The sequence below is a fragment of the Tenebrio molitor genome, chromosome 4 (assembly GCF_963966145.1).
Source record: "Tenebrio molitor chromosome 4, icTenMoli1.1, whole genome shotgun sequence".
Classification (NCBI taxonomy): Eukaryota; Metazoa; Arthropoda; class Insecta; order Coleoptera; family Tenebrionidae; genus Tenebrio; species Tenebrio molitor.
Genome location: NC_091049.1, coordinates 27,700,310 through 27,724,915, shown reverse-complemented (window position 1 = coordinate 27,724,915; position 24,606 = coordinate 27,700,310). Strand labels below are relative to the sequence as shown.

At 35.9% G+C, this 24,606-nt stretch overlaps 1 protein-coding gene across 4 annotated transcripts in view; it reads left to right on the top strand.

The window, feature by feature from the left end:
• The window catches only part of LOC138130039 (zinc finger protein castor homolog 1-like), a 144,804-nt gene that overhangs the window by 99,820 nt on the left and 20,378 nt on the right, over positions 1-24,606 (top strand). For all 4 annotated transcript variants that reach the window (XM_069046405.1, XM_069046406.1, XM_069046407.1 and 1 more), the window contains exons 4-5: positions 19,052-19,419; positions 24,118-24,211. In XM_069046405.1, coding sequence (XP_068902506.1) covers positions 19,052-19,419; positions 24,118-24,211 — 462 coding nt within the window. The remainder of the gene's footprint in view (positions 1-19,051; positions 19,420-24,117; positions 24,212-24,606) is intronic.

Here is a 24,606-nt window from a genome sequence, read left to right as displayed (position 1 = left end):
TCTTTTTAATAGAGAACATGAGATTTATTTGATATTTCTAAATACGCCTGTGTTTTGTTTCTCTCTAAAGTCATCAAACTTGCGATATCGTTGCCATCTTGTACTGAATAATAATAATAATAACAATGGGAAAACATTTTTCTTGTGTCAGGAAGAAAGTTACAAAATTTTTCTAACCAAGACAAATTTCTTTCTAAAAATTTCTTGGAAGAAGTCAACTTTCTGAAGTCTTTTTAAAACAGAAAAACAAAAATATTCTCGCTTTATAAATAGACAAGTCTATCTCTATTTTATTTTGTTCACTATTTTTATGCAATACAAATCTCATTCTAAACGCTTTCTGATGGAACCATCTTTACGAAAGGGTTCCGCCATCTTTTTCTTCTTATTTCTGATTATCTTCTAAATACATAAAAGTCGCTTTCTATTAGAAACAACAACTAATACGTCGCTATTCTTCTACTTTCAGTACTTTGAAATAGTACAAATCTTTCTCTGTTTTCTGATGGAGCGAAATTTCTGAAATCATCTCTTTCTGATGGTTCTTGATAAATTATAAAATCAAAGAGAGATGATTTCATCACATCAAACGCCATTTTATTACTTTAAGTACAATTAAGCGCAACAAGTCTTAATGCTTTCTGATGGTACCAAATTTCTGAAATAGTTTTAAGAACGTTTTCTGCTAATTCTAAGCAAAATTCTCGCGCTGAAGAACGGATCTTCTGTCATGAAGAGTTTCCGTGCTTCTAAATTCTAAGTCTGTTAGTTGACTTATTCAATAATAATAATAAATAGGACAAATTTCATCCTAGATAGATCCGAACTTCTAAAATTATTCTTTTTCTGCTAATTCTTGGTAACTTCTTAAAAGAGAAATAATTCTTCGTGCACCTTGACCATGCCAATCTTTCTCTGTTGTACTACCTTAACTATTTCTATGCGGTACAAATCTCATTCTAAACGCTTTCTGACGGAACAAAATTTCCGAAAAGATTTTGACTCCTTTTCTGCTGATCCTCGAGAAATTCACAATACAGAAAATTCGTTTTCATTCGAAAAACACCCAATATATCGCCGTTCTATTACTCTCAATCTTGAGTGTTTTCTGATCCAGCGAAATTTTAAAAATCATTCAAATATCACTTTCTGGCGATTTTTAAAAGCGAAAAGACACTACTTTGTAATACCCATGACATCCAGCAATAGTAAAAATGCTTCCTGATGGCACCAAATTTCTTAAATAATTTCAAGATGCCTTTCTGCTAATCTTCAGCAACTTGTTCACACAGAAGAAACTAATCTCTTCTTTGTATTACGTTCTGAATGGCACAAATCTCATTCTGAACGTTTTCTGCTTCTAGAAAATTTCTGAAACGATCTTGAAATACTTTTTTGCCAATTCTTTGTATAAAGTTTGTTTTTCTTTTTGTCACGAAGAGACTATTGCTACTCTTCTTCGCACCCATAAATTAATCCGGCCTGGACGCCGTGTCACGAATTTTCCAAAATCATTCAAAACAGTTGTCTGACTCATATTTCCAAGCACTCGTGTTTCTTCACTCTCCTCTCAATTTATTTATCCGTTTCGCCATCGGTCCATTTCGTATTGTTTATTTAGCGTATTTTTCCCACGACACGTTAACTCCACTCTTTAGCCGTCCAGCTCGCTCTTCCTCCAACACCTCTTATCTCTGCCCCAAATATGACATTGTCTCGCGCTTTGCTCGCACCGCCAATTCTACTTCTTTTCCACAACGCAATTAATTTCGATTGGGCAAGACGCGCTGCCAAAAAACCCTGATTCGCGTACGCGCCAAAAACCAGAAGGGCGAGTGGCGGCGGCGGCGGCCACAGCCCAGCGTTCACATGTTCGTCACCCGATCCCGCCGCATCTGTTGCGACTCACCGCTTACGCAACCGGCCCGCGGTCCGGCCGGATTTGGTCCAAGCGAGCCGATCTGGTGCGGCGTTTTCGGCGTTGTTTTTAGGGGTTTCGCGTGTCCCTCATGAGCGGCGGCGTTGCCGGGCCGCGCCGTTCTCTCGTCCTCGAGGAGCAATCGGCGTTTCCGGTAGCGCTGATTGCGCCCAATTCGGATAATTCCCCGGCGGAGAGGACAAATGGAACAAAACGAGGCGCAATGTGTCCGGACACATGTGCGGAGATAGAGAGCGTCTGTATTTCGATTCGGTTTATGTTTTTCAGCTATGACCGAGCACATTGTGGGTAATATTTCTCATATTCGAGCCCAAAGTAAACAACTTATTAACGCTGCCAAGCAATTTAATGGGCGTTGCTCGTGACGTTAAGTCTGTTTTCCGTCAAAAAACCACTTGAATAGTCTCCACGACGATAAACACCACTCCTGGTGTAAAAACCGACGAAAAAATACAACACACAGACACACCATACACGTACGAGTTTAGAAAGTTTTTACGAATAATTCCGATATCATAATTAATTCGAGTTCGTTCACATCTCCATCTCGCTCCTCTGGCCCAGAGGAAGTGAAAAAATAACACCGATTCGGGCAAATTCTTATTAGCTTCCAGCACCGGAATCCGGTTGGGCTTCGGTTTGTTTAAATTGTTGATTGTCACGTTTTTTTCACGGGTTGACACTCGCTCCTTCACGAATCTTTCTCTGTGGGGATAATTGACGACAGTTGGTGGCACTGGGGTTTGAGCGAGGTTGGCACAAGTGCGCGATTGACAGCTGACTGACAGCTCGAATAAAACATTTTCAAAATCCGACGGATTTTCACTTTTCCTCACCGCAAAGAGAGACTGTTTTTTTTCAAATGTAGAAAGTGGAGGTCAATATTTGAAAACGTTTTAACACAAGAGAACACTCTTTGTTAAGTTTTTATTGTTGGTTTTTTAACAGTGTAAAAGTTTTTGCGCGGTTATTGTAACAAAGTGAAAAGTGAGATCAAGAACAGTTTGACAAATACAAAAAAAAAAACTAGTGGTTCCGTTAATTTTTGGAATTTTTCAAATATTTTGAAAAAGGGGAAAACAATTAGAAACGTGCAAAAAGGAAACACAAGTTTTCTAATTTAAAAATATGTCTATTAATACATTTTTGAAAAAAGAACTGAAGATGCTTTGAACCTTTTTTAGTGTAATAAATATTTTCGAAAATGAAACGAATTTTTTTGTGAAATTTTTTATTTTACAATGAAAGAAATAATGAGGAAAGTAATGAATTGGGAATAAAAAAATAATTTAGAAAAACAAACTTTTCAGGCTCTATATTTTTGTAACCAGTAAACAATTTCTTGTAAAAATTTTCAAAGTGAATTCAAAAACAGATTTCTGAGCAGTAAACATCATTAATGCGGTAAAAAAAATCTGATTTGTCAAATTTCAATTTTTTTTTCCACTTTCTGCAAACCAGCAGCTCGCCAAAATTTTCAAAAATTTTCAAACCATCCAACTGACGTCCACCACGATCCCTGATGCCAACTGACCGCCATTAATTTTCTATTTTTGATAATCTGATAATATATTTGAGAAATTGAAGACCTCATGTAACACTTTTACTAAAACCGCTGGGACTTGGCAGTTTGCCCTTTGGCTTTTCTCTCCCCATTTACATAAATCAGCGGACTGGAAAATTCGCAAGCCGGAAAATTCTCAATTAACTGCAGAGAAAACACAAATCTCTGACACATCCCCAAAACGGAAATATTTTCAAAAACCAAGAGACAGAATACGATCACCACACAATATTTTTGTCACCCAGTATAACAATGAAACTGTACATTTCTGAACACGCTGTATACTGGTCCCGACATCCAAAAATTTTCTTTTCTGTCACCATTTTTCTTCCGCCACGACACACCTAATTTTTTTGTTCCGCCGGATACGACTCGAACTTGTTTTTCCTTTCACCTTTAATTGTCTGGCATGGAATTCCTCGACTTTTCCACGTTAGAGATACAGTTTATGTTTCGACAAAAAGAAACAACCAAATCTTAAATTTTTGTGCCAATTTTTTTTCCATCTGGCGATGATTGAAGTAGCTTTCTTGGTTTGTGTCAGTTAAGAGAAGGATTGAACTTATTTTCTTGCTTTCTACGACGATTGAACTTGCATTTTTGGTTTGTGCGAAGATTGAATTTGCTTTCTTAGTTTGACCGACGATTGAACTTCCTTTCTTGGTTTATGCGACAATTGAATTTGCTTTCTACGATGATTGAACTTGCTTTCTATGACGATTGAATTTAATTTCTTGCTTTCTACGATGATTGAATTTGCTTTCTTAGTTTGAGCGACGATTGAACTTGCTTTTTTAGTTTGGGCGACGATTGAATTTGCTTTCTTGGTTTCTACGATGATTGATTTTGCTTTCTTTAGTTGCGCGACGATTGAACTTGCTTTCTTGGCTTGTGCGATGATTGAACTTGCTTTCTTGCTTTGTGTCATTTTCTTTCTTTTGCAATCCCAAATTTTGTTTCACCACAACACACTCCATTTTTTTCTTCCGCCGGACACGATTCCAACTTGTTTTTTCCTTCACCTCTAATTCTATGGCATCGAATTCTTCGACTTCTCCGCGTTAGAGATACATTTTTTATTTCCACAACAAACAACAAGCAAATCTGAAATTTGTATGTCATTTTTTTCCGTCTGGCAAAGATTGAATTTGCTTCTTGGTTTGTGCCAGTTCAGAGAAGGATTGAACTTATTTTATTGGTTTTTGAGACGATTGAACTTACTATCTTTGCTTGCGCGACGATTGAACTCGCTTTTTTGGTTTCTGCGACGATTGAACTTACTTTCTTTGCTTGCGCTATGATCGAACTTGCTTTCTTAGTTTGTGCGATGATTGATTTGCTTTCTAGGTTTCTACGATGATTGAATTTGGTTTCTTGCTTTGTGCGATGATTGCACTTGTTTTCTTGCTTTGTGTGACGATTGAATTCGCTTTCTTGGTTTGTGCGACGATCGAATTTGCTCTCTTGATTTCTACGATTATTGAATTTGCTTTCTTGCTTTGTGCGATGATTGCACTTGCTTTCTTGCTTTGTGTAACGATTGAATTTGCTTCCTAGGTTTCTACGATGATTGAATTTGCTTTCTTGCTCTGTGCGACGATTGCACTTGCTTTCTAGGTTTCTACGATGATTGAATTTGCTTTCTTGCTTTGTGCGACGATTGCACTTGCTTTCTTGGTTTGTGCGACGATTGAATTTGTTTTCTACGACGATTGAATTTGCTTTCTACGACGATTGCACTTGCTTTCTTGCTTTGTGCGACGATTGAATTTGCTTTCTTAGTTTGTGCGACGATTGAATTTGCTCTCTTGATTTCTACGATGATTGAATTTGTTTTCTTGCTTTGTGCGACGATTGAACTTGCTTTCTAGGTTTCTACGATGATTGAATTTGCTTTCTTGCTTTGTGCGATGATTGCACTTGCTTTCTTGGTTTGTGTAACGATTGAATTTGCTTCCTAGGTTTCTACGATGATTGAATTTGCTTTCTTGCTTTGTGCCTCGATTGCACTTGCTTTTTTGGTTTGTGCGACGATTGAATTTACTTTCTTGGTTTGTGCGATGATTGAATTTGCTTTCTTGGTTTCTACAATGATTGACTTTGCTTTCTGTGCTTGCGCGACGATTGGACTTGCTTTCTTGGCTTGTGCGACGATTGAACTTGCTTTCTTATTTTGTGCCATTTTCTTTCTTTTTGTTTCACACTCCAATTTTTTTTGTTCCGCCGGACACGACCCCAACTTAACCTCTAATTTTCCGGCACCGAATCCCTCGACCTTGCCTCGTTAGAGATACAATTAAGGAAATCTGAAATTTTTGTGCCAATTTTTTCCCGTCCGGTCAGCAACCGGATTGTTTTGTTGCCTCGATTCCGTGATCTGGCAAGGCGACTCATTAATAAATTACGAAAATGGACCGGTCAATTTATTTTCTCGTGATCCATAAACATCAGCCCGACAAATTACCGTTTCTAGCTTAGTAGAACAAACGATCTGCAAGAAGTGAGCATTTCGTGAGCGCCGATGAACTCGTTCGCCTCTTCGCCTCGTCCAATTCGGAAAATAATTTTTGGAGAGTAGCACATGTGCAGATCTCCGGATTTGTGAATAGCCACCGACAGCCGTTAATTAAGATGATTGGATTCACAGTTAAGACTCGATCTCGCATCTGCGAGAAAAATCCCAACGCCGCGGAAACTTCCAGTGTTTTTAGAAATTTAGTCGATTCGACACTGGAATGTGGTCGCCTATTCAAATTAAGAGCTAATCTGTGGGAAATGACCGGTCCAGTTATTTTTTCCGATCGCACCGAATCTCTCGATCCTACCCTCGAAAGGGGGAATAATTTCACACACTCCGTATCGGTTTCACCTCGAGCCAGACAAAGGGATGACAAAGACGTCGGGATACCCGTTTTACCCTAAACGTCGAAAAATTGCGCAATTTACCGTCGATAATGCGTTTAACCCCAAATTTTCTCATGGTCTTTAACGGCGGTAACAACATCATTTACTAATCCCGTATCATCTTCCAACCCCGGGGGAAAAAAATCGCACAAAAAACGGCGAGGGTCGTCCTTTTGGGGTGTTTGCGGCGATACCGCTTGATATGCGGTAATGGTGCGTGTGGGTCGGATTTTTTCCGAGAACCTGTTCGAAGGCTAATAAAGTCCGAGTGGATTGTGTAAGAATAATATAAAGTGCTTTATTGAAACATTAGATCACGGTGTAATATGTTCGAGTCTCGTGGTAGCCTGGTCAGGATTTATAGAAAACGTTGTTGGGGCGATAAATCACCCGGCCGGATGAAATATTGAAATCGGGGCCTTGTTTTGTTGTGCTGTTAATTGGGGTGGGGCCGAAAAAACACTTTTCCACCTCTGTCGATTCGATTTTTCGCTCGATCGCATTTTTTCAACGGACGAGGGAAAACAACACACCCGGTATGTTGCGATGTCTTTTGTTTTATCCACGGTGGAAACCGTACCGCTGCGGACCAGCTGGTTTCCGACCAATTGATCAAGAGAGCACTCCCCCAATTTAAATTCCAAAGCGAAACGCAGTAGGCGATTAAAACATTTCAAACCTATTGTGGTTGCCACTGTGGCAACGTACTTACCAGTTCGGACGCAGATTCGGCTTGCTTTCTTGGTTTATGCCAGTTCAGAGGACGAATGAACTTGCTGTTTTGGTTTGTGCCAGTTCAGAAGACGATTGAACTTGCTTTCTTGTTTTGTGCCAGTTCAGAGGACGATTGAACTTGCTTTCTTCTTTTATGACAGTTCAGAGGACGATTGAATTTGCTTTCTTCTTTTGTGAGGACTAAATCATCCTTGATTTGTGCCATTTCAAACGCGATTAAACCTGCTTTCTTGGTTTTTTTTTTGCTACCAATGAACTCGTTTCTTGGTTTCTGCGACGATTGAACTTGCTTTCTTCTTTTATGCCAGTTCAGACGAGGTTTGAACTTGTTTTCTTGACTTGTGACATTTGAGAAGACGGTTGAACTTGCTTTTTTGGTTTGTGCGACGATTGAACTTGCTTTCTTCTTTTGTGCCAGTTCAGAGGACGATTGAACTTGCTTTCTTCTTTTGTGAGGACTAAATCATCCTTGATTTGTGCCATTTCAAACGCGATTAAACTTGCTTTCTTGTTTTTTTGCTACGTATGAACTTGTTTCTTGGTTTCTGCGACGATTGAACTTACTTTCTTCTTTTATGCTAGTTCAGACTAGGTTTGAACTTAACTTCTGCCATTTGAGACGACGATTCAACTTGCTTTTTTGGTTTGTGCGACGATTGAACTTGATTTCTTCTTTTGCGCCAGTTCAGAAGACGATTGAACTTGCTTTCTTAGTTTTTGCGACGACTGAACTTGCCTTCTTGGTCTGTGCAATGATTGAATTTGCTTTCTTGGTTTGTGCGACGATTGAGCTTTCTTTCTTCTTTTATACCAGTTCAAAGGACGATTGAACTTGATTTCTTCTTTTCCGTTAGTTTTCTTGGTTTGTGCCGGTTCAAACAACCCGCTTTGATAAATTGCCTCTATTATTTTTATTATTTCCTTATCAAAATGAACTGTCAGATTTCGTCGTGGGGTGATTTAAATATTTCGGAAACTGTTCCAATTTATAGATTGTAATTGGCCATTGTTTGTACAGGAAGCGTTAATTACAGCATTGCAGTATCGTTTGTTGGTACTTGATTACAGTTAATGCGGCGTTTACACGAGTTGTGATTTCAGACGAAGAGACATTTCCAAAGCTGATTTGTTGTTGTTGTGATTTCAGAACGAAGAGACACTTCCGAAGCTGATTTGTTGTTGTATAATTTTCCCGCGAACTGTAATTGCTTTTGGGATTAATCATTTAGACGAGATTACAGTCCTCGGTTTAATAAATCTAATTGAGAGGAAACAGATCATTAGCCGATTCGTGGAGAGTGTCGAGGAAAAATGTTTTGGCTTGATGTGTGCCACATCAGTTGCCGTTCAAAAATATCTTTGAAACTTGTTGGTTTAAGGGAAGCGGTTTGTGTTGTTGGTTTACGGTAAACTGGAGTCGTTTGTGCGGTGATTTAGTTGTGTTGTCAGGTGTTGTGTAAATAAGTTGTAAATAAAAATGAATAAAATATTTGTGGTCTAGTTTTACAAATTTCATAAATTTACATTTATAGAGATAGTTGACAGTCACATAAATAAACATGTAATTAAAGAACCGTTTACCACTTCATAAACTTTACGCAACGACACATTGATATTATTAGCCACTGATATTCACACGTTGTTGCTGTGTTTCAAATTTAACTGTAACTTGTGACGCTCACAATTTCTTCATAATTTGTTCTAGCTTGAAACTTAATACATATTTCTCGAGACAATTTCAACAGTAAATGTCAGAGTTTGTTGTAAACGGTAAATTGCCAGTTCAAAATTTAGTTCCGTGGTACCATTTTGTCATTTTTCTCGTTACCAACACTAAACTATTGCTTGAAAAATTTCCTGTTCAAAGTCTAGTTTGTGGTAAACACCTTTATTACTTTCAAAATTGCCTGAAACGGTAAATTCTATTGATCTAGTTGAATCTTTGCTGCTTTCATAGTTGACATTCTTCCGTCGCTAGTTAAGTCTTGATTTGGCATTGAAAATGGTAAACATTGTGCGAATTGTTCAGTGTTGTACTCTCTGCTTGTCTGCACACGATTCTTCATTTAGCTTGACAGTTCTTCTAGAAGAACATTTGTTGCCTTCAAAATTGCCACAAACGCCAACTCGTCTAAATTTCTCCCTTTGTCGTGATCTACAGTCTGTTCTCCTTTGGTTAAAAAAATTCGCTTATCTAAACTAGTGAAACATTTGTTGCCTTCAAAGTTACCCCGAAATGTAAATTCGTGTCCTAGTTTTCCCATTTGTTGCCTTCAAAATTGCCCCGAACGATACATTCCATTCAAAATTTTCAATGTTTGCGTATTTTAAACCCAACTACTCTTTCTTTTTCATTGAAATTTCACCTATGTGGACAAATAAAGAATTTGTTGCCTTCAAAATTGCCGCAGACGGTAAATTTGGTCCAAATTTGTCAATTTTCTCTACTGTACAGTCAATGACTCGACTAGTCCAAAATGCGTTGCCTTCAAAATTGCCGCGAACGGTAAATTCGAGACAAATTTGTTCATTTTTGCGTATTTTAAACCCAACTATTCCTTCTTTTTCATTGAAATTTCTCTTATGTAGACAAATAACGAATTTGTTGTTGCCTTCAAAATTGCCGCAGACGGTAAATTAGGTCCAAATTGTTCCCTTTTCTCTACTGTACAGCCAACTGATGTTTTTTTTTTGGCTCGCAATTTCACTCCTCGCCCAATTCAAAATTTATTGCCTTCAAAATTGCCGCGAACGGTAAATCGGATTCAGATTTTTCAATTTTTTCCCTATTTTAAACCCAACTACTCTTTCTTTTTCATTGAAATTTCGCTTACGTGGACAAATAAAAAATTTGTGCCTTCATAATTGCCGCAGACGGTAAATTAGGTCCAAAAGTTTCCATTTTCTCTACTGTACAGCAAACTGATGTTTTTTTTGGTTCCCAATCTCACTCCTCGCCCAGTTCAAAATTTGTTGCCTTCAAAATTGCCGCGAACGGGAAATTCGATTCAAATTTGTTCATTTTTGCGTATTTTAAACCCAACTATTCTTGCTTTTTCATTGAAATTTCACTTACGTGGACAAATAAAGATTTTGTTGCCTTCAAAATTGCCCATTTTCTCTACTGTACAGCCAACTGATGTTTTTTTATGCCGTGAACGATACATTCCATTCAAAATTTTCAATGTTTGCGTATTTTAAACCCAACTACTCTTTCTTTTTCATTGAAATTTCACTAATGTAGAGATAAATAACGAATTTGTTGTTGCCTTCAAAATTGCCGCAGACGGTAAATTAGTTCCAAATTGTTCCCTTTTCTCTACTGTACAGCCAACTGATGTTTTTTTTTTGGCTCGCAATTTCACTCCTCGCCCAATTCAAACTTTGTTGCCTTCAAAATTGCCGCGAACGGTAAATCGGATTCAGATTTTTCAATTTTTCCCTATTTTAAACCCAACTACTCTTTCTTTTTCATTGAAATTTCGCTTACGTGGACAAATAAAAAATTTGTGCCTTCATAATTGCCGCAGATGGTAAATTAGGTCCAAAAGTTTCCATTTTCTCTACTGTACAGCAAACTGATGTTTTTTTTGGTTCCCAATCTCACTCCTCGCCCAGTTCAAAATTTGTTGCCTTCAAAATTGCCGCGAACGGGAAATTCGATTCAAATTTGTTCATTTTTGCGTATTTTAAACCCAACTATTCTTGCTTTTTCATTGAAATTTCACTTACGTGGACAAATAAAGATTTTGTTGCCTTCAAAATTGCCCATTTTCTCTACTGTACAGCCAACTGATGTTTTTTTATGCCGTGAACGATACATTCCATTCAAAATTTTCAATGTTTGCGTATTTTAAACCCAACTACTCTTTCTTTTTCATTGAAATTTCACTAATGTAGAGATAAATAACGAATTTGTTGTTGCCTTCAAAATTGCCGCAGACGGTAAATTAGTTCCAAATTGTTCCCTTTTCTCTACTGTACAGCCAACTGATGTTTTTTTTTTGGCTCGCAATTTCACTCCTCGCCCAATTCAAACTTTGTTGCCTTCAAAATTGCCGCGAACGGTAAATCGGATTCAGATTTTTCAATTTTTCCCTATTTTAAACCCAACTACTCTTTCTTTTTCATTGAAATTTCGCTTACGTGGACAAATAAAAAATTTGTGCCTTCATAATTGCCGCAGACGGTAAATTAGGTCCAAAAGTTTCCATTTTCTCTACTGTACAGCAAACTGATGTTTTTTTTGGTTCCCAATCTCACTCCTCGCCCAGTTCAAAATTTGTTGCCTTCAAAATTGCCGCGAACGGGAAATTCGATTCAAATTTGTTCATTTTTGCGTATTTTAAACCCAACTATTCTTGCTTTTTCATTGAAATTTCACTTACGTGGACAAATAAAGATTTTGTTGCCTTCAAAATTGCCCATTTTCTTTACTGTACAGCCAACTGATGTTTTTTTTTGCCGGGAACGATACATTCCATTCAAAATTTTCAATGTTTGCCTATTTTAAACCCAACTATTCTTTCTTTTTCATTGAAATTTCACTTATGTAGACAAATAAAGAATTTGTTGTTGCCTTCAAAATTGCCGCAGACGGTAAATTAGGTCCAAATTGTTCCCTTTTCTCTACTGTACAGCCAACTGGTGTTTTTTCTTTTTCATTGGAATTTCGCTTACGTCGACAAATAAAGAATTTGTTGCCTTCAAAGTTGCCTCGAACGGTAAATTTCTTTTTTCCTGCTTCACAGCCGACTGATTTTCATTTTGGTTCCAAACGTCCCTCACGTCGACTAATCCAAAATCCGTTGCGTTCAAAACGGCAAATTGTCTCGAAAACTCGTTCGTTTTTCATCGTTTCTTTGTTCATCGTCGGTTCCCGGTCCCACCTGCTGGATCCTCTTAAATATAACCCACCCGGTTTAATTTTAGCGTGCGGCTCTTCGTCGAAGGGTCGCTTCGTCGTCCATGGGTTCATCGCATGTCTCTCACCTCGTTACGGCCGCCTCCACACACGTCCGCAATTTGCACACCGATAAATAATTTCGCCGCGAACTAATAAAACAAGGAAAAACGTAGTCGTAACCTTGGAAGCGTGAAAAAAATTCACCGAAAATTACATATTACGCACATCAAGTAATTCCGAATAAATAATTACCGTGTGGTCGGATCTGCACAAACGTAAAAAATTCGTCGGGGCCACTCCTAGCCCAGATTACCGTTAAAAAACGCACAAATGTAACAAAATTATCTGGTTTGTGTAGATTTTCGGGCTACGTCAGCGCGAAAAAAGCCAATCCAAGTAATTATACATTATAACGTAATTTCGGGACCGTTACGGACCCGCTCCCGGCCAAATCCTATCCGGAATGCTGACCGAATCGATCGAAATTCCAAAAAACCGGAGCACTCGACAAATAATAAAACAATGAGGCTTTGTGATGCAATTTGATCTATAAGTCTAGTTAGCTGCGGCCAGAAACCCGATTTTCAACTGTTCCAACACGGCCAACTCGACCGTATACCTCTGGTTTGGTATTATTAAAGAACACATTTTCAATTTATCATAAATGAGATGGTATCTGTTTCGGTGGTGCGAGAGAGACGCCGCCACCGCTGCTCTCTTCGACCAGACAAAGACACCCGTGACAGTCCTGACATATTCGTATGAATAATTAGACATTTGAATATCGAATAATGACGTAGATAAAATGGAATTTTTACATAGTCACCCATGAAAAGATATCGAAAAATTCGACCGCAACAGAACTCTTTCTTTGTCTGCCCACCATCATTATTACAATCATCGTTATTATTATTGTTATTAATTTTCGCCGTGAACCGGGCTTCATCGTGGAAATTGGTCCGGTTGCGTTGCGTTACGTATGCAGCTGTGCACACATGACCGTGTCCATTGTGGTTTTTTTCGTCTCCCGGTGTTCGTATTTTCACTGTAAATATTGTCCTATCAGCGGCGATGTTTTTATTGCCTTCACAGGTTTTTCGGCCACTTGTTCGATTTTCAGGCGGCGCGGCGGAGGGGATCGCGGCTTTTATCTGGTGCATCGGCGGCGCGACGGTTCGAGGAATGTTGTCGTTCGCCCAAAATGATGAAAATTTCTAATTGTTTTCGGAAGAGATCGATGAAGGAGTTGAACCGATTTCATTTCATTTTCAAAAGTGCGGTGGTTTTTGGATTGTTGGGCGAGGACCGCGAACTACTTTCTCCGACGCTGTCGTTTGTTTTAGATAAATGTGCTTTCATCAATTTTAGACTTCTTTCTTTGTTCGGCTTCTGTTCTCCTTCTTGACCTCTTTCTTGTTATGTCGTTTCATTTTTTCTCTGTTTTGTCTTTTACCATTTTAATCTCTTTCCATGTTATAAAATTTTCTCTTCGTTCTTTCTCTCCAATCATTTCAGTCAATATTTCTTGTTTCTTTTTTGGTACTTTATTCACTACAAAAATTATATCCATATTCTTCTTTTTAATCTTTCTTGTTTTGGTACATCTCAATATATTCTTTGTTGCTACTTTGTTTGTTACTCTTCATTAAAATGTTTCAAATAATTTTTCGAAAAAAATATCTTAAATTACACATTTCTCTTTATTTTTATTCATAAACACTCCCTTTTTACACACTTTTCCTCCTTTATTTCTTCTTCTCGTTGTCTTCTGATAAAATTGAAATCACCAAAACGTTGTGCCTTCTTGATTACCAAAGTGCTCAAGACAACATTTTGACCTTGAAATATTTTTAGAACATTTTAAATTTGTTGCATGAAACGATATTTCTAAAACCTGACATGTTTTTTGATTATTTTTTTTTGAACATGTGATTGGAAAATTAAAATTCTGCTTTTACTTTGTCCAGTTGCCCAAATATTTATTTTTTGGTCTCTACTCTCAACCATAATAATAGATTATATCATTAAGAGTAGAAGTGAGTCTTTTTGTGCATAGCCCAGATATTGAAGACCGAGACGAAGTCGAGGTTGCCACCTGGGTGAAGCGCAAAAAGACCTTCTATTCTGAATGATATATACTATTTTAGCTCCAAGCGAGTCACAAAAAAAACGGACATGGACTCATTTATTTTTCTGCAGTTATAGTAAAATGAGAATTTTCAAATAAATCGTGAGAAATGCTTCAAATGACTTTACATTTGACTCGGTCAGCCGCCTGTGGACATTTCAACTCCTAGGATTTGAAGTGGCAATAAATGGAATATTTTGGAAACGTTTTCATTTCAATTTTCGTTTTTATTTCTTCAAATTATTGGCTGATTACATTTTTGTTTATTTCCCTTCAGTTTATTTCCATTAAAAAATAATCTTGAAAATATTACTTTTTTTTTAAGAATCATATCAGTGGAAAATCGTTCTGTTCTTATTCTACTCTTTTTATTATATTTTTTTCGTTTTTTTGCGCATACATAATTTTCTGTTTTATTTTTTTCCATTTCATATTTTTTCAGACATTTTTTACATTTTTTTAAAGTACATTCAATTTCTCTTTACTTTATTTTTCACTATTCTTTGTTTTTTAACTGTCACTTTTGGTACCGTTTTCACATTCATTTTCTTATCATTACAGACTCTTCCTTGCTCATTTGTTTTGTCTTTTTTAACTTTGCATTTTATCTATGTACTTTTATTCCTTTAAATGTATGTACCTATAATTGGAAAATTTTGTTGGGTATTAAAATGTATTGTTATTACTATTATTATTATCTTCTCATAAAACTTTTTCAATTAAAATCATCACCAAAAAATCTAGAACATTATAAAATTTCTAAAGTTCTCTTTACTCTTTCTAGCTTGGTGAAATAATGAAGAAAGAAACACCTTTTTTTAAGCAAAAACAATGTCAAAATTTTTTGAAACGTCAGAAATTTCTATGTATTTTACTCCAGTAGCAAGAAATTTTTGAAAAACATGTCGAGCACACTCCCAAAATTTTCAACAGAATTTTTTTCAGGCATTCCAGTCTGTTCTTGCTCAAATAAAATTTTGAAAAATCGTAATTACTGTCAGTTCGACGTAATTATTCTTAATTAAGTTGGAATAATTCAAAATCTAGCCCCGAGAGGTCTATTTCTCTTTCATTTATCCTAGGATAAGGACAAATTATCCATTTTGCTAATTTTAAATTGAAACAATTCGAAAATTATGAAAACTGCCACACCAAAATAAAAACAAATTTTTTTTCACGCTTTTTTGTCCAAGTCCAGGATAATATCTTACGAGGCAATTTTTGAAATCTGAAGACAATTTTGAAATTTGCAGAAGAAAATTTCCAAGACAAGTTGTACTCTTCACAGAAGAAACTCGAAATTCTTCTTTGATATTAAATTTTTCAGCTCTTTTCAAAGAATGGTTAAATTTTCTTTCAACCGGTGGTTATAAATTTCCATAATTTTTAATTTTTATTTCTTCTTCTTCGTTTTGTACATTTCTTTCTTTCTTTGCTTTTGTAAGTTTTAGGTCTTTCTTTAATTGTTGACACTGAAGATGTTTGAAAGTTTGAAATATTGAAATTCCATCCAAAAAATTTACTTATTCTTGATTCTTCAAAGCAAAGAACTTGAAGAAGTTCTTCAAAAAACTTATATCTACTTTTACACAAAATTATTAAGTTCGATACTGTATCCGTAATACCCAACATCATACAATTTCTTTTGGACCAGTTTTAGACATTTGATGACAATTTCGGACTTACGAGAAGAAAATCTCAAAAACAAATTATATTTTTCAAAAAAAAAAAGTTTAAAGTTGTTCTTTTCCTTTCTTCAAAAAAATCTTTAACTTATTTCTGCAGATGGTTATAAATTTGAATTAGTTTTTACATTTGTTTCTTGTACATCCTTTTGTGAAATTCTTCCTTTCTTCTTCAATTGTTGATATTTTGCGAAATTCTATCTAAAACAGTCTCTTTACTCATTTTCACCAGTAAATCATATAGTATACATTTCTCTTCTTTTTTTTTCAAATAATACAAAAAAAAATTGAAATTTCTTTCTCTTTAAACATTTTCAGATCTCTCTTTTTGATCATTCTTCATTTACCAACCATCCCGAATAAATCTTTCTCTACTTACTACTTACTATTATTACTACTACTATTACTATTACCATCAAAAAATTTCTGTTCCAACTTGATCTTCATTTCCATTCCCCGCGTCCTTTCATCTTTTCCCGTTTTCTTCTTTCTCTTCAATATGCAAAAACATCGTCGGTGCTAACGACCTCGCTGTTTACCGCGTCCCGGTCCTAAATGTGCCAAAACATCAAAATTCACCGATAAATCATCGCCACTGTCCCAACGAACGGTCGCGCTTATGGAAATGTAATACTTCGACGCTCCCATTTACATCACCAATCGATTTTTTCGCATTATTTTCGCCGCAACGTAAATATTCACGGGGGCAGCGGTGTCGCCGTCCCCGCGAAAATCCCGATACCCGATGGAGGCAGCGCTCTTGCAACCCGCTGTACCAACCGAGCGAGACGGAGAACCCAGCGAAAAAAAAACCGACAAGTTTTAAATATAAAAGGAGGCAAAAGCAAAAAAGCGAACGTGCATACATAACAGCCAGCATTCAATTGTGTTTTGATATTAAAAATATGAAAACAGGTAATTTCGTATTCATATTGTACCGAACACAATACGGCGTTTTATAAATTCTTCATCTCTTATTACAGGCATTACTTATTGAAATCTCATGTTGACTCTGCAATTCGAATCATTAATATTAATAAAAGCGCGGACATTGTTCGCGGTTTTTTCGTTGGGGGAAACCGCGCGCGGTTGGCACCGCCGCGCCGGTTCGAATTTGGCGCCGCGCAAACTGTCAAATCACCATTTTTAATGCGCGGCTTTTCCCCCGGATCGCGATAACACTCGACGATCGAATCCCACCCCGCACCACCACCATCCTCGTATTTTTTTTTAAGTGGTTTATAATTAATGGTACGGTTTAGGTTCGTTTTAAATTTCGTTGGTCGTCCGTCTCTCTCCGATAATAAATAGCTTATTTATTCATTAATTTCGGTCTTTCTCCGCACACTCGTGTTGGGGTTTTTATTTCTTCGGAGTTGGTTTTTTTTCTTCGGTTTTAATCCTGTGTATTTTTTAACCCCGCGCGACCGTATTGTGTTTTGTATATTAATCATCGTGGCCGATTCTATTTCGAGCCCCCCTCTTGTTTCTTTTATTTCTTTCCCGAAAGGCTTCTGTTCGTATCTCCTTCAGATGGTCCGCCGTCTCCTTCCCACTATCCAGTTATAATCAAGCTGGCCGGGGAAAATTCATTTGTTTCCAGCGCACACAATGATAAATGATTTGACTTCGCATTCTTATTCTGGCCGGCGAGGTTTTTTTACTTTCGAATCGATGGCTAGAGGTCGCTGCACGCCGACCCATCTGTCATACCGATCATTTTATTAATTATTTTCTTTCTTCTTTTTCTTTCACTTCTTCCACTTGTCATTCTCTCGCTTATTCCAATTACCCTACCTATTAAGACCCTTTTACACTTTTTCTTTCCACTCTACCTAAACTGTCATATTTTTTTCTCATCTTCTCCGACTGATATGCTTAATCTAAAGCTACGTCGCTTGAAAACTTTAATACGATTCATTTTAGTTGCTACACATGATATTTCAAACACATGTGCCACCTTTACAACTTATTTTTCGACGTCAATTTACATTTTTCGTCAGCTTCTTGGTAGACATTTCGTTGTAACTTGAACCACTGCTTCCACATGTTGGCGTGAAGCGTCTGCACACAACGTCCTAACCTTACTTTCTCCCATTCGCGGTTTCTGTTTCGTTGTAACTTCAACCACTGCTCCCACATGTTGTGAAGCGTCAACGCACAACGTCCTAACCTTACTTTCTCGCATTCGTGTATTCTGGCGTCGTTTCTGCTACAATTTATTAAAATATGTGTCCTCGCAGTAGTCACGTATTTTTAATAATAAAACCATACTTATTAATTTTCATTTCCGTCATTTTTTCTTTTGTTTTTTTTTCTTCCATTTTATTAGACAATTAGCGGTGCAGTTAAATCACCGATATTTCCAAGGCTAACTCGATTATAAAATTACTCGATTCTATTATTTTTTCATTGTTTACTTTATGTTTCAATTTTTTCGGTTATTATCCTTTTGCTCTTTTTTTTTCCCTTTTTTTTTATAACATTCGAACGTAACTTCGTCCGACCACTAACATAACTTGTAAATAGACCTGGCCTCAGTGCGCAACCCTGTCGTACTTCCTCATTTTCTACTCAAATTTCTTCCTTTTTTTTGTGCGGTTTTTTCTTTCGCATTTTAAGAATATTTGTCTCTTTATATCGCTTACCTACTTTCTTTTTCTATCTGGTTATTATAATCAAGTTGCCCGGGGAGAATTACTTTGTTTCCAGCGCACCCATTGATAAATGATTTCGCATTTTTGCCGCAGCCAACTTGTTTTTTAATCTTAAAGGTCACCGCACATCAAACGATTTGTTATTAATTTCTTTTCTCTTTTCTTTCATCATTCCTTTTCTGGTTTTCCCCGCATTTTTGTTCCAAGAAATTTCGTATTTCCTGCCTCTTTTCAGTTCCCGCGGCGCGCCCTAGAGGCCGCCACTCGCCGTCCTCGTGTAGTCCCCCCTTAAGGCGTCCGGTATCACGGTTCCCATCTGTCTATTAGGTTACATTACACGATATCTGATTGGCATGTACATGGAGATACTTTAATTGTTCGTGGAGGAGCCGGAGGGCGATGACCCCCGTCCCAACCCGACCAATATCTAATATATGAACGTGCATATTTCAGCTTATTATAAACACAGCGTGCCATGCATTATTGACAATTGACAGGCGATCAGTGATGGTTATCTCCGCGTCTTGTTGCAGGTAAAATCTTCGAGAATTTCACGCTGAATCCGGGGGGCAAAGTGGACGGGGGCTCGCCCCCCAGCCAGCCGCCCACCCCGCCGAGCACGCCGCTGTCGCCCAAGTCCGCCGGCGACCTGTCAAATAAATATACCTCAACCACCATCCCCAACATTCCTAACCTAATAATAACGCACAATTCTAGTCCGAACATACCTCAAAATTTCGCCACCGCTCAGAAGACGCCCCTCAATTTGGGGCTCAAGCCAAAAACGACGTACGCCAATGGGCTGCAGGGGGGCGAATACTCCTTCGCTGACCTGGAGGCGAGGGGGAAGGTCGACGACGCCAAGATGGGGGCGGACCAGAAGGGAGGACAAGCGTCCCGGGTGAGCACAACTCTACTATATATTTTTTTTAAATTAGTTAATCGCGCTTTTGTCAGTGGTTTTTTGTTAATTGGAAAAATACACAGTCATTCGTAGACAATTTATTCGAATTCCACAATCTCATGTGGTCCCCCGGTTGTCAGATATCTATTTTAGATAATTCCGAATTACGTTTTTGTAATGTCGAACAGTTCTTTTGATGCCAATAACAGTTATTTGAGGCTTTCGGTACAAGGCTGGACTGAAAGGATTACAAAAATTCTTTCACAATGCGTAATTGCCAGAGCTGGAAAAAATGCACTAATCGTATTATTTCAATTTCAAATGCAAAATTTATTGTAATTGATTTCGTTCTCTCCGATAGAATTTGAATTGAACGCTTTAATTGCAAAACTAGAACGTCGTTGCCAAATTCTTTACAATTTTACAACTAATTTTAATTAATTTTACTAAACTCAGTACATATTTACAAAACTTAGTAAATACCCATAATTAATTGTACAGTGTAATAAATTAATTCCAATTATTTCTAATTGTTCTCTAAATTGCTTTGCAAGGTATTAGTTCAGTTATTTTAGGCAATTAATTAATCTAATTTCATTATTAATTGCATGTTTTCTTACAAAAATTCACTCGAGGCTTTAATTTGTGTTAATGAAATATATTTTAGCAAATGGACAAATCATGTACCATAATTAATTCCAATGATTTCTAATTTTTCTCTAAATTATTTTGCAAGTTCTCAATTCATTTTTGATTTTGCTCACTATTTTAGGCAATTAATTAATCCAATTTCATTATTCATTGCAATTTTTTTTCCTAAAATTCACTCGAGTCTTTAATTTGTACCGATTGATTTTAGCAAATAAACACTATGTATTACATATAATTAATTCCAATTATTTCTAATTTTTCTCTGAATTATTTTGCAAGTTATCAGTTCATTTTTGATTTCGCTCTCTATTTTAGGTAATTAATTAATCCAATTTCATAATTAATTGCATGTTTTCTTATGAAAATTCACTCCAGGGTTTAACTTTTGTTAATTAGTAATGAAATATATTTTTGCAAATGGACAAGTCATGTACAATAATTAATTCCAATGATTTCTAATTTTTCTTTAAATTATTTTGAAAGTTCTCAATTCATTTTTGATTTTGCTCTCTATTTTAGGCAATTAATTAATCTAATTTCATAATTAATTGCATGTTTTCTCACAAAAATTTACTCGAGGCTTTAATTTGTGCTGATTGGTAATGACTAATGAAATACATTTTAGCAAATCAACACATTATGTACAATAATTAATTCCATTCCAATTATTTCTAATTTTTCTCTAAATTATTTTGCAAGTTATCAGTTCATTTTTGATTTCGCTAACTATTTTAGGCAGTTAATTAATACAATTTCATAATTAATTGCAATTTTTTCTTTCAAGAAAATCACTCGAGGCTTTAATTTGTGTTAATTAGTAATGAAATATATTTTAGCAAATGGACACATCATCTACAATAATTAATTCCAATGATTCCTAATTTTTTTCTAAATTATTTTGTAAGTTCTGAATTAATTTTTGATTTCGCTCACTATTTCAGGAAATTAACTAATCCAATTTCATAATTGATTGCAATTTTTTCCCAAAAATTCACTCGAGACTTTGATTTGTGCTGATTGCTAATGAAATAGGTACATTTTAGCAAATGGACACATTATGTACAATAATTAATTCCAGTCCAATTATTTCTAATTTTTCTCTAAATTATTTTGCAAGCTATCAGTTCATTTTTGATTTCGCTAACTATTTTAGGCAATTAATTAATCTAATTTCATCATTAATTGCTTGTTTTCTTACAAAAATCCACTCCAGGCTTTAATTTGTGTTAATTAGTAATGAAATATATTTTAGCAAATGGACAAATCATGTACAATAATTAATTCCAATGATTTCTAATTTTTTTCTAAATTATTTTGCAAGTTCTCAATTCATTTTTGATTTCGCTCACTATTTAGGCAATTAATTAATCCAATTTCATAATTGATTGCAATTTTTTCCTAAAAATTCACTCGAGACTGATTTGTGCTGATTGCTAATGAAATATATTTTAGCAAATGAACACATTATGTACAATAATTAATTCCAATTATTTCTAATTTTTCTCTCAATTATTTTGCAAGTTATCAGTTCATTTTTGATTTCGCTCACTGTTTTAGGTAATTAATTAATCCAATTGCACAATTAATTGCATGTTTTCTTATGAAAATTCAGTCGAGGCTTTAATTTGTGCTGATTGGGAACGGAATAAATTTTAGCCAATGGACACAATTAAATTGGATCAAATTTGTTAATTATGAATGATTTAAAAGCCACATCCGGAGCTCAGGAATGTTGACGTTTAGCAGTTTTTAAACAACTTTTTGTCACTACACCCAAATTTTGGAATCTAAATTTGAACGGTAATTTAAAAAAAATGTAAATTAGTTCAATCAGATTCAATTAAAATCACCACTGGTATTTAAAACGGACTTAAATTAATTAATTAGTAGATCAGCTGAAAGACAAGCATGTACTTAACAATGTTTAGAAATTTTGCAAAAAATTCTTATTGGAAAATTCCACTTTTAAAGAATATTTTGTTTTTCCAACTCACAATTAGATAATCTAACCTCAATTCGTATTAGTCGCGATTAAAATAAATTTTACCCAATTACGTTAATTAAATTCAGTTAAATTAAGTTGCTTTATTAATTTTACGAATTACAAATAAGTTGCAGAGTAGTTTCTTTAGCGTTTTTTCAAAACAAAAAAATTAAATCTAAATTTATACCAATTTCAAGTGAAATAAGTTTTAAGTAAATTGCGATGATTACATTGAATTAAATGAATTGTATTTTGTGGGAGAAGAGAAAAATGTTGAATAATGTTCAAAACTTGGGGAAAATCACCACTTTTGTTATAATTGCAAATTTAATTTTGTTCTAAAACAATAAAATTATGAATAATACAGAGAAATTTACTAATTATGATCGAAACGAAAAATACTGATCACTGTTTTACTACAAACGTTTTAGTAAAAAAAATATATCTTGTGATTCGAAAGATTTTAGAATTCTGTTTCTGACTGGACCAAATTTTGGAATTTAATTTATACTAATTTCTAAATACGCAAATTCAAGTACATTAATTATTTGGAAGTTTTTGGACAATTGACGTTAATTTATCACTTTCTAGAAGAGTTCCTTTTTGTCCAAATCTGAACGACATTTGCTGACAAAATAAATTTGGACAAATCATGACAAGTCAATTGAATTAAATTTACTAATTAAAATTTACTTTTTTGCCGATTCCTGATTATGTGTTTGAACAAATTACCCTAATTAAATTAACCAATTATCATCCCAACCACTACAATGTTTGGAGCGTTCTATCACATTTTACAACACTTCATACTAATCGCCAATTAAATAAATTTGAATAAATTACAATTAAGTAATTATTCTGACTAAATACAAATTTTCTAAGTATAGATGTGAAGATCTCTCTCAGATTTTTAAAACAGTTTCTTTCGCTTGGGTCATTTTGCACTCAAAATTTGTACCAATCGCTAATTAAATAAATTAATGCAAATTCAAGAATAAGTAATTAAAAAACTGACTTTTGAACCGGTAAAACCGCAATTTAAGTCAACATTGACAATAATTTGCATCAAGCACATACGAGTATTTGATTTAATTCTTTTCCAACAATTATCTTTTTTCTTGTTTTTTTTTGTCAAAGAACTAAAATATGCAGTCAAGTATTCTTAGCAATTTCAAAACACTCGATTTTTCCCACATTTTTCGTAGAAATCCGCATGAGCAGATAACCCCCCAAAATCCCTGGCGTTTTCTCATGGAGGTTCAACTCCGCGTCCAAGGTCATTCTTGTATTTTTCGGTCGATTTTCGCGATATTCGAATCGATCGGTAACGGGAACGGCTCGAGGCCGGTCCCTGGAGCCGCCCCCACGTCCCATATCGTAACAATCTCAAAAATAACCGGCGCGCTCCACGTTAATGTCGGATAACGAAGCGAACAACATAGATCCGGTTGTAAAGTGTTTAAAAATCGGTCTCACACCAAAGCAAACAACGGCAGCAGCGGCCGTCATTACGACAGTTCATTCCATTTTCCTGAATCGTTCGTTTCTCGAGCAAATCGGATTTCCGCCGAAAAATCACCATCTCAGCCGGGCCCATTGTTCCTTCTCCTAATTACCTTTCACGGTAATTTTGATGATAACGCGAAGAAAAATTGTGAGAATCGTTACGATTTTATTTAGATCCACTCCGAGCACAATTAAAACGTAAATTACTCGTGTTGTTTGCGTTTTTCGTCCGATTTCTCGCCTAACTGTGCCGGGGCCTCCAAATCTGAACCATGAGAATCGAGCGGCGGGTCCCCCTTCTGTGTGTACTTTACATATTTTCACACAAATTTTATAACCTTTTCATTATTTATATTCCGCTTTGAGAGCCACTTCGGCCATTGTTTGTCCCGGCTGTACTGTTATTCGGCTCTTTTTCGACGCGACTCGGCTCGCGATTTGCATTAATTAGTAAATCTAATCGGTGTTGGCAAATTGCGCCTAATAACAGTACAAGATCTTGATGGTGGTTGGCGATGTTTAATGCATTTTTTTTTCTGTTTGCTGTGCCGCAGGGAATTTTTCCGTCGAGCATTCTCCCGTTCGCCACTTCGCAACTCAAGACTGACTCGTCGAGCCCCCCGCCTTTCGAACAGAGCCCCCTCAACGGTAAGTACGCCACTGGTGAACTTGGCAATGGGTTATTTTCGCCACCGTCAACTGTCACTCCGAGGCGGATGCTGATGAGCTAAATACAGAAGCGATAAATTATTATTGCTCAAAAATAAAAAAACAAAAATTAAAAAACGCGAGGGACATTTTCACAAATATTTTCTTGTTTTTGTCTCTGGGTCTCTTGAGAGATTTTAAAAGAAAAAATGAATTGCAAAATTTTGTATTTTTGAAAGAAAATACATTTTACACAATTATAATAATTTTTAGAAAGCATGAATTCGATTTGCAAATCTTCACTTTTTTTTTGTTTTACTAATTTTACGAATTATAAATAATTTATAATTGATTATTATAGGAGCGCTCAGAAATTTTAGAAAAGATTTAATTAG